Raw genomic sequence first — 11,981 nt, 5'->3', positions numbered from 1 at the left:
TATTCATCCCTATAATAAAGTAACAGGATGTTTGTCTGTGTGTTTGTATGTTTGTACCGAAGGATCTCGCTAACCGCTGAACCGATCAGGTTCTCCTTAACGGGGTAGCTTTTCATATGTCCCGGGAAGGTTTATAACTATTTTGGGGGAGAGTAACACAAAAGAAATCACAAAAAAATAAAATTTTTTACATATAGTGACTTGAACGCAAAATAGATAGGTAACGTATTATTTTTTAAAAAAACATTTAAAGTGCCACTAGAGGCCTCTAGGAGCGTACCCACTAGTAATATGATATAGTAACTAACAATGTCATATGATGGAACATTGAATTATCTTTCATTTGTCCATTCCTGAATTTCTAGTAAATCTTTATTGTTTTCAGGGAGGAAGGGTACTTTGGACTGTAAATTACACTGGTACCCAAAGTTTTATAACGCATTATCTTATCTCATTTTATTACTTTTGTTGAAATTTGATTGGTCCAAACTTTTCCACGAATGATTTGATATACGGAAGGTGTAATTTTGATCATTATCGTCCCTGGCGAAGTACATAAATTTCTCGTCCATTGTCTTATCCCTTGTGATTTCTGGTTGTTTCCCAGGGTTTGGTTTTTGAGTGACAAATTAATAAGAAGTACACTGTAACATCTTATGCAAAGTCTAATATTCAGCTGCGAATATACTCTACAAGCCTTTTACAGAAAAAAATGAGCTTACGATTGAGAAATAAGCAAAAATGAAATCTTATGAAAGTTTAAAACTGCTTTTGGCTTTTCAAATCCAAAGGTTTTATTGGTTTCTTTAATATTTTTTGTTAAAATGAAACACATCTGTGACTGGTGCCCTAGCTGATAGGGGCACAGCTAGTACTAAATATTGCTGTTGAGAGTTCTTTGGAAAATATTTTTTTATTTCAAAAGCTTTGCTACTTATGTATTTTATCATTCTTGCTCGAAATACACATACACATCCTGTTACTTAAGAAGGATTAATATGTAAATCTACTTATCTTTACGTTTTGTAAAACACACAATTTTGGTTAAACATGTATTGAAGTTGCAAATTTTGAGACGTAGATAAATTCTGATTGAAATGCAAAAATTTGTTTCCTTCCACATATGTTTATAATGTTGAGACCTGTGGTGTAAACAGATTTTTGCCATGGGGGTGTGCCAAGTTTATTGCAGACACAATGAGAGGGGTGCTATGTTGTCGTATAGGGGGTGTGACCCTTAGTCTGTTTTAATGTAAATTGTTAAAAAATATGTTTTGGTTACGGAAATGAATACAATTTTTTTATTAAACTACTAAATTATTATTGGGGATTTGAATTTTTTACTTGAGGCTCGCCTTGGCTGCATTAGGAGAGTGTAGACTCCTATAACGGGGTCTATCCACCCCCTTAATTTTGTCAGGGGGATATCCACCCCCCCTTCTGCACGCCTCTGGTTGCCACACTTTCTAAATTACACTAACTTTATATGAATAATCTAGCTAAGTTTTAAGTAAAGGACAATTCTAACATACATAAATTATAAAAACAAAAAAACAGCTATCCGTCAGAGACATATCGGCCCTAATTAAGAAAACCTCCGCTTTAAAGAGCTTCAAATTCATGCATTAAAAATACTTTCTGTTTTTAGATATTAGACTCTGGGAAGGAAAAATCAATCGATAGAGCAGTTTATAGCAGGATGTAAAAAAGGGTATCACATATAAGAATGTAAAATAACAAGAATATCAAAATCCACAACTAATCTAGGGTAGACTAACGAACACAGCCAGGTTTATAGCATGAAAATAAGATATTTTGAAAGCAGAAAATCACAAAACCTCTTTAATAAAATATATGCATAGGGCCTTTGTAGCATATATTATGGAAAAAGGTTTTGTGGTTTTTTCCTTTCTAGGTATATGTTAATTATTTACTAGCGGTTGTGCTCTTCATCTAGGATCTCTGTATTCAAAAAGTTGGGGAAAGCAGAAAAGTAGCCTTAGGTCATTCCAAGACTTAGAAATTAAATAATAGCCTAAATCCTTCCCGTGACCTATGCGAAAATGGAGAATTCAATAGTTTCAGTATTTACAGAAATATTAGCAACAGACAAAAAAAATCTTGACACTTTATATTATACTAGCGGCTCTGCCCCTAGAGGCCTCTAGTGGCACTGTAAATGTTTTTTTTCAAATATCTTATTTGATAAATAATTTGTCTATGTTGCGTTCAAGTTTCTACGCAAAAGCGAGAATATTTTTTTAGTTCGATTTTTTTGTGATTTCTCTTAGGAGGTCGTGGTACCCTCCTCCAAATAGTTATAGACCTTTCCGGGACCTATGAGATGCTACCCTGCAAAGCAGAACCCGATCGGTTCAGCAGTTAGTGAGATCCTTCGGTACAAACAAACAGGCAGACATAGTAAGATAGGGGTAAGTCGACTCTAAAATTAATTTCTTTTAAGAAAAAGATATTATGGTGAATTTGTGGGGATATTTTTTTCAGGGGCGATTTCTCTTATTAGGGGATTAGTATCCTTCAACATTTTTCAACTAAGACCTTTAAAAAGCTCCACTGTAAAGGAGCTTTACGGTCCTTTGCTACAGACACATAGATAGACAAAATAGCATCCTGTAACTTTCATTTGTAATAGCGGCTACGTCTCTAGTAGCTTGATTTTTTTGTGGTAGATTTCTCTAGGGATGTTGGTGTTATCCTCATTACGAAATAGTTGTAAACCTTCCCGGGAGAAGTTACCCTGTGAAGTAGAACCCGATCGGTTCAGCAGTTAGCAAGATCCTTCGCTACAAACACACAGACAAACAGCCATCCTGTTACTTTAGTATAAGGATTATAGATGCTTCTAGGGGCACTTAATAGTTCTCTTGTGACGTACCCTCCAACAACATAGATATAAACCTTCCCTGGGCCTATAATAAGCGTCACTATAAAGAAGAACCATATAGGTTCAGCGGTTATCGAGATCCTTCTTTACAGACAAACAGATAGACAAAATAGCACCCTGTTACTTTTATGTCAGGATGAAGATGCGCCATGGTATCTATCTATCCATCTTCTTACGCGCGACAAAAGTTGGCGAGCTTCTTCCGTTGGTTCGGTGTGCACAAAAACCAGCGTAATTTCTCCAAACAGCAAACTCTAAATTATTGAGCAGAAGTATGTGCGTGTTGTTTACATCCACTAGAACGGTTGTTACCCAATTTTGAGTAAAGTTTAATATTGGTCTATAGCTGGTTTTAGGCTATTTAGTAGTTAGGATTTTGCCCACTTCACAGAAGAGTTATGGCTCGTTAATTTTCTTTTTTTATTGGAAATTAAGGATGGGAGAGTTACACTTCTTTCCTCTCCATGGGGAAAGAGACTATAGAAAAAGTTTCTAAAAAATAGCAATAATGAAAGAAGAAGAATTGCAAAATTATGTCTCAATATGATTGAATCCCTTGCAAGAAAAATAGCGCAAAACCTGTCCCCGTTCCATACCAAGTATTTTGCACTTTTCAAGATTTTACAAGACATATGCAAACTAGATCAGACATTAGAATTTGAAGAAAAACTTTCAGCAGAACTTTTTTACTTGATTGTGAAAACATAAAAATACGCTCATAATACGCCCCCCGGGCTCCCCTCCCCCCCCCCCCCACTTCCCACCTAGTAAGCACTTATATTGTTCAAAAAAGCGCAAATACAGATGCGCAAACGGAAAAAAAATAAACAACGAACTTCAGTAGTTACGAAGTAGCGGTGTGAAAAACGCCGTTTTTTATGCTTTTGAGTGAGTTCATATGTTGATCACGAAAAGTTTTTACAAAACTGTGATAAAACTGTGTTAGCACCAAAATTGTAATATAAAACAACGGCTAGACGTTGCAGAGTACACGGGATACAGTGTAGCTGCCGTTTAAAAAGCCGCCGCTACCGCCGAAAAAAGGCGTTTTCTACCTAACCTGCTGTTTTGACAGTAAAAATGATCATTTGGAAGGTAAGATTTCATTGGATGGTCCTAGGACAAGCACAGGAGGAGTGACAAACGTTGGAGTGGACGGTGGACACCCTACCTATTTTAAACCATCTTATAGGTTTTTTTTAAATGCCCTAACCATGCTCTTGGCTTATTTGTACATATATTCATATCTTTACCTAACCTGTATAGAAATATTTAATAAACTTAATATTCTTACAATCCTGCGTTTGTCCACTCCGACGTTTGTTACTCCTGCGTTTGTCCTGGAACCCATAAAACCAAGAGGAAACAAAGATGACAGTATCCATAAAAGCCCAGCTCAACAAATTAGACGTTCAGACATACGAACGTGTGTACAATCTTAAATAATTTAAATATAGCATGCTTATAATATAGACTTGATTATGCTCATGGATGCTTCACTTAAAACATTGTATTTAATAGTTCTAGGAATCAGTATTCAAAAAAATTGAGGAAATAAGTTTTGGTACAACCTAATGTAACAAGGATGACAAAATCGATAAAGCAAAGATAAACCAAATAATTACAGACTGGCCAGAGTGTACGTTTTGTACGTTACGCATCGAATCTGTGTACGTTCTGGACGTTATTTTGATATGTGTACGTAACGTATTTTGAAATTTGTATTTTTGTACGTTTTACATTTTTTTTTAAATAATAAGAATCAAATATTAGCAGAAAAGTAATTTGTATGTTTTGTACGAAAATTTTAACAAAAACTATAGGTGTATTATATTAAATTAATTCAAAATTATCTTATTAATAAGAATCAAATATTAGCAGAAAAGTAATTTGTATGTTTTGTACGAAAATTTTAACAAAAACTATAGGTGTATTATATTAAATTAATTCAATATTATCTTAAATTTTCATAGAACAAAAATATGTAGGTAAATTATGCATATATGTTATTAAAACTTACAGTTTAAATTTATGGATTTGAAATATATGTCCTATAGATTTAGTTTAAACTATTGAACAGAAAGAGATATGCAGTTGACTAAATTAAAGTTTAAATGCATTTCATGCAACTACCCCTTTAATAGATTTTACAATAATTTTTTTCAAATTCTTTATATACTTGTTTAAATTTTTCGAGATATCATATGGTGCTCAGTTTAGGATTAAGAAGTCTTATTTTTTGGTATCTTCAGTTTTTAAATAATAAGAATCAAATATAAGTATAAAAGTATTTGTATATTTATTTGTTTTTGTACAAAAAGTATTACAAAAATAGTATATTATCTATAATACAAAGTAGAATGATGTCTGTCCGTCTGCTTGTCCGTCTGTATATCAGAAGCTTAATATCTCAGTAACCACTGAACCTATTGGGCTCTACTCTTCATGGAATATACCTAATAGTCCTGTGATGGTTTTTTCCTTTTTTTTTTGGGGGGAGGGACACTTAAAGCTTTTTACTTTCTACTAGGATTAGAGGCTTCGTCCCCTCTTTTATAGAATCGTTTGTTGGAAATTTGTCCAAAAAAAATATAAAAAAAAGATTGTGATTATTTTTTTCATTTAGACTTCGCCCCAGGGTGCGGTGGGGGTTCCCCCACCCCGCTGATTTGCATTAGTTTATAAAAATAAATTGAGGGGTGGTTGATTTTTTTTGGAGGGTTGGTTTCCCCACACTCTAAGAAAATAGCCTAAAACTACCACAGGACCAGTAGATATATTTCCTGATGATTAGAACCCAATCTGTTCAGTGGTTACCAAGATCTTAAGCTTTAGACAGACAGGCACTGATTTACTTTGTATCAAAGACTAGTATTTTCTGAGATCTTTAGCAATAGACAAAATAACCCTATATCCTATTATATATTTATCCTATAAATCCTTTTTTTCTGTAACGAAGAATCTCGCTAACTGCTGAACCGACATGATCATTGTGAGGTTGTAGGCTATTTTCTCTGTCTTTCCATATCCCTTCGAGAACCTGTATTCAAAATGGTAGAAAAATAGCCTAAAACCATCTCGGTAACTGTATGAAGTAGTTATGAAAATCTTAAGCATCAGACAAAAAACTTACTACTTTATTTAATAGAATATACTTAGTACGTAATAACAGGATGTATGTCTCTCTGTCAGTTTATTTGTACCGAAGGTTTTCCTTAACCGCTAAACCGATATGGTTCTCCTTTACAGGGTAGCTTCTTATAGGTCCTGGGAGAGGGTACAACCACCCTCCCAAGAGAAATTACTCTTAGAAAAAAAATCACCACCCTTCCCCTATTTTCTCTTTCTTTTTAAAATTGAAATCAGAAATGGGAGTGGTCTACTCCCCCCTCCCTCACTAAAAAATTTATTAGCGAAGCTAATCTATAATCACTTTGTCAGTCCGTTATGCTATCGGAGAAACGTGATTTTCTCGGCTCCTGTTTTTTGATTGAATAAGTTCACATTCTACATATTTTCATTGAGATTTGCCTTTTGGTTGGGGTGCTAGAAGATCTATTCCTAGATTTTCTTTTTTTCATGGTTTTCTCGACTTCTATTCAAGATAGACGGCTGAAATTTTCAGGGAATAAATAAATTCACATTCTACATATTTTCAAAAAGTTTCTTTAAGGTTTGTCTATTTGTTGCAGTGCTAGATCGAATCCTAGATGTATAGGTTTTTGTGATTTTCTCTACTCATATTCCTGATAGACTGTTGTAATATTCAGGGATTGTATTAGTTTTCATTCTTAATACTTCCACTAAATTTCATTGAGATTTGCTTATTGGTTGAGGGGCTGAATTTATTTCTAGATTTTCACGTTATTATATATTTTTAAAAGGTTTTGTGATTTATTTAAATAAGTTAAATGCTTATTTTTTATGACACTACTCTATGGTTTATATAGTTCCCAGATTTCCATTCATAACTTTTGAGCTTCGCTACTTAAGGATGTTGTCATCCTTGTTTTTTACTTTTTATTTTTAAATAAAAAAAATGGGTTTTTAATTCAACTCCCCCCCCCCCCCTAATCAAGTTCCTCTAGAGGCCTCTAAGGGCGTAGTCGCTGGTCCTTATAATAGGATATACTTTGTACATAATAACAGGATGTCTGTTTGTTTGTACCAAAGAATCTTGCTAACCACGGAACCGATATGGTTCTCCTTAACAGGATAGCTTCTCATAGGTTTTTGGAAGTTTTATAACTATTTTGGGGAAGAGTGTCACCATCCACCCTCCCAAGAGAAATTGACTTTAGAAAAAAAACTATCTCCTCCCCCCAAAAATGAATTTTAATTGCTCATTGATTTTAAGTTAATTTTTTTCCAGATGTCTATAAATAACTTTTGAGCTTCGCTACTTATGTATGTTGTCATCCATGTTTTTTTATTGAATTCAACTCTCCCCTCCTCAAGTGCCCCTAGAGGCCTTTAGGAGCGTAGACGCTAGTTCTTTTAAATAGAGTAAGAGGATATCTTGTGTCTGTCAGTTCGCTATGGTTATCCTTTACAGGTAGCTGCTAGTAGACTTAAATGTATTGATAATAGGTAACTAGGAAATTATTTAACTTATTTTTATTAGGAATGTACGTTTTTGTACGTTTTTTTACTTTTTTTATGTACGTAACGTATTTTTTTTGTGTACGTTATGTACGTTTTTTATTTTCAAAATTGACTGGCCAGTCTGTAATTATGAAAAACTAACAAAACAATTAGGTTTAAATTTACGTATACTTTCATATAATTTGTTTCCTAATCGTCAAATGAATCATTCTGCAGTGTCTTATTTTGAATTATTCTATTTGACGAACTGACACATATAATAGAAAAAGCTTCGCCATTAAAACAATGTACTCAACATCTAGAATTTTGATAAATGATATCAAACATTGAAGGAAGATGGTTTTTATCAATAATCTTAGTATTTCTATAAAACAGACAATATTCCAAAATAGCAAAATAAAAAGGATATCCAATAATTAGAGTTTACCTACAGACAAACTGATACTAATGTATCACTTGAAATGTGTTCTACATAACTTCGATTATTAATTCTCTTCTTGTTAAATACTTCAGTGTTATGGAAGTATATGGTCTTTGCTGTTTACAATATCAGATAAACCTCAAAATATAATGACCAGCATATCAATATAACAAGAATGATGGCATCTATAGAAAGCGAAGTTATATAGTTTTGTGTATAATCCTATTATATAAAGTAGTAAGCGTTTTTTTGTCTGTCCCGAAAGATCTCGCTAACCGCTGAACCGATATTGTTCTCCTTTACAGTGAAGCTTTTTACAGGTCCTGGGAATGTTTTAAACTATTTTTGGGGAGGGTGTCTTCACCCCCTCCACCCAAAAAAATATTTTTTTACTCTTTTGAAACTCAAACTTAAAATGGGATGAGATCGACTTTTCTCCCTCCTACCTTAAGTGCCCCTAAAAGCTCCTAGAGGATAGGGGCGAAGCCGCAAGTAAAGAATAAATTGGGTTAAAAATCTGTACCCTTATCAATCAAAGACCCCATTATAGAAACACAATATATCTAAGATTTGTCAGCTTGCACAAAAACCGTATATTTTTTAAACATCTCCTAAAATCCTTTTAATATAGTAATAGAATGTGTGTCTGAATGTGGTTCTATCAGTTGTCTTTTCTACAGGGTAATTTTGTTCAACATCATAGGGAGTTACAATGTACATCAATTTTTATTCATTGTCTTTTCTCATAACTTTGATTGATTGGTTCAAACTAGCAGTATCCAAACTTTTATTCAATAATCTTCAGGGCAACTTTGTTTGACATAAAAGGGGAGGTACATCAATTTTTAGCCTCCATTGTCTTATCCCTCAGATTCCTGAGAAGTATTGAAAGAATTAAAGGTCAGTATTCCAATCTAAATATCAATAAGATATAACTTATTGTACAGGGATATTGCAATGGACTTTATGTACATTCCTAATGATGATACATACAGTTAACCCTTATTAGGATTGCAATTAATAGTTTCAACGTTTGGATACTCAACTAAATGAACAAACCAAATTAAAATCAAATCAAATTCTCCAAGGTTGTTCAGCTAACGAATAAGAAAATATTTATTATAAGACTCTGGGTACTAGTCCAATGTCCCCTCCCTCCATGCAATTGATTAAGAGATTAGTCTATGTCCAAGGATACAGGGATATGAAAATAAACTTTAAAATAATCTAAATATTATTATTCATATTTTGAAAAAAAAATGTCCTACCTTGTGTGATTTCTTTTTAATTGCTGTTTTCTAGTAAGTATTAGATGTAAAATGATCCATAGAATTTAGATATGCAATCGTTTATTTTGTAGATCTCTTATTTTTGAAGTAATTTAAGTTTTGAAAACAAATAAGCTGGTTTTAAGGTACTAAAACGCAACAAAAAAAGAAGAAAATTGCCACAATGAACAAAAATAGTAAAATATTTCATTTGACACCTTACTTTTTTTAATTCTGTAGAGTAATTATTGAAAAAATCTATTTTGTTGAACCCCGTTGAATCAAAACTTTGAACTTTGGGAGCTCGTCACAAATGGGTAAAAAAATTCACTAAAGGTAGGACACGTTCTTCCGAAAATTTCCTATACTCTCTAGTGGATTGGCATAAAATCAGGGACTAAATTACGCTGGTACCCAAAGTTTTTTAGTCATGCAATCTTATTTGGTTACTCTAAACATTAGAGACTTTTATTTAATTTTGATTGGAAGGTTGTAAACAAGCAGTATCAGAAAATGTCAAACAATAGTTTTAGATTAAAGAAAGGGTAACTTTTGCTTATTATCACTGGAAATGTATATAAATTGTATTGTTCATTTTCTTATCCCTTAAAATCCTTGTCAGAAAAAAAACAATAAAATGAACAATAATGATATGAAAATCAAGATTGATTAAATAATTTGATAATTTAATACGAATTTGCCTCAATTATAGATGGTAATATTAACATATTAGACAAAAGTTTGTCTATTAAGATCATTAAATTTTAAAAGCGCACTCTAACATGTAAAGGGATAGCCCTATCAGAATCCTTATAATAAAGTAACAGGATGTCTGTTTGTTTGTTTGTCTGTACCGAAGAATCTCGCTAATCGCTGCCCGATCAGGTTCTTCTTTGCAGGGTAGCTTCTCATAGGACCCAGGAAGGGATGGCACCACCACCCTCCCAAGAGAAATCACAAAAAAATCAAAATTTCAACATATTCACGCTTTTTGTAGAGACTTGAATGCAACATAGACAATTATTTCTCAAGTTAGATATTTGAAATAAAACCAAAAACATTTAAAGTGCCACTAGAGGCCTCTAGAGGCAAAGTAAAATTTCAGTTTAAAAAATACTTTCTTTAATATTATCCATTATTTTATTACTAGTACAGCATGCTATTTCAATATTTTCTTCCATTAGTTGAAGAGAAATAAAACTTCTTGATGAGTTAATGTTTGTTAGCTATATAATCAGGAAGAGAGAGATTATTGTGCTTTTAGTTGCACTGGTACTCAAAGTTTTATAGCCACTTTTCTTATTTGTTGGGTTCTTTTATTGAGTTTTGATTAATTACTTCAAAACTATAATGTCAAAACAATTTAACCGATTCACAAAGGGTAATCTTGTTTTAACAATCGGGATGTATATAAATTTATCGTTCATTGTCTTATCCCTTTCAGATATCTTCTTTATTATGCACAGGGAAAAGGGAATGTGATTCTGACAAACAATTCTAAGTGAAAATTTCCCCTCAACCCTCTTCCCTGTTTTCTCCCCCCTCTTGCCCACTTCCAAAAAAAAGTTTTACTCCAACAAAATATTTAATTTTCGGCAATTTCAAATGGAATTAATTGGCCGCATAGCAGCCCCTGATTATGCATATCAATATAATAAATTGCGCATATAAAAAAATACAACGTTATTTCAAAAAATTTGATTTCCCGACCATTATATAATTTGTATACGATGATGCGCTCAAAATTTACCCATTTTGCATTTTCCTTTATTGTGCCTTGTTAAGAACGGAACCAACCCCCCTTTATTTTGAAACAAAATTGAAAATAAGTGATAGAGGAGTTAAGTTTTTTCGTTTGATTGTTTATTAATCCAGGTTAGTATATTGGGTAACCAAACAGGATTTAGAATTGGACCTCCCCCCCCCCTTACTTTCAATTTATTTTTAAGATAAAAGGGGGGAGGGGTTCGTGCTCTATAGACATTTTATGGGAAAGTAATATTCATTTCTTTACATTTGATTGTTTTTGAATTGATAATAGTTTTATTTGTTTTTGATTTATAGATTATCAGATCATTACTGTCTGTTTGTCGGTCTGTCTGCAATCAATTTGATTGGTTTGTTTGTCTTTTTATCTGTCTATCAGCTTTGTATAGGTCACAGGATGGTTTTAGGCTACTTTATTTCTTATCCAATTCTGACATGTTATCAATATAATGGTATTCTCTTGACTTTGTTACTGTCTTTCTATCGTTCTTTCTATTTTTCTCTCAATCTACTTATCGATACATCTCATTATCTATCTTTCTATCTATTGAGTTATTTTACAAGTTGTAAAAGTTTACAAATTAGACTGCTGCAAATTTAGGGTTTCCTTTATGTTAGAGTTTGATTTTTCAATGTTGGTAACTTCGGAAAACAATGAAATAATCACAATTATAGCAATCAAAATGGCAAAATTTGAAATAGTTATTTATCGCATCATACTATAAATAGCTTTCCGCGAATATTAAAATGAAAAATTGTAAGATTTAAACCAATTTTTATTTGATATTTAAAATTGTCTGTTATACAATGCTTTAAATGATTTTTATGGCTGAGAACTGGTTCAAATCCAGCGGATATAGCGGATACTACTCAATAATTCAATAATCCGTCTGTTATCAACATGACTTTCTCGGCTGTTCTAGATAGACTAGCAGATTTTGTGAATAGATTCCTATGTCCATGAATGAGCATCCAGAATATAATTTACTTGGTCTGTCGGTCTGACAGTCATGCT

The 11,981-nt window shown here is 32.8% G+C and overlaps 1 protein-coding gene across 1 annotated transcript in view; it reads left to right on the top strand.

Moving 5' to 3' along the window:
• Nucleotides 1-3,764: 3,764 nt before the first annotated feature.
• The window catches only part of LOC145333191 (uncharacterized), an 80,412-nt gene continuing 72,195 nt past the window's right edge, over nt 3,765-11,981 (top strand). Inside the window, exon 1 of the mRNA XM_080178340.1 lies at nt 3,765-4,000. Within this exon, the coding sequence (XP_080034466.1) occupies nt 3,986-4,000 (15 nt within the window). The 5' untranslated portion in view covers nt 3,765-3,985. The remainder of the gene's footprint in view (nt 4,001-11,981) is intronic.

Source organism: Acartia tonsa, chromosome 12 (genome assembly GCF_053477335.1).
Source record: "Acartia tonsa isolate MP-2025a chromosome 12, ASM5347733v1, whole genome shotgun sequence".
Taxonomy (NCBI): Eukaryota; Metazoa; Arthropoda; class Copepoda; order Calanoida; family Acartiidae; genus Acartia; species Acartia tonsa.
This window is presented reverse-complemented; position numbering and strand designations above follow the sequence as displayed.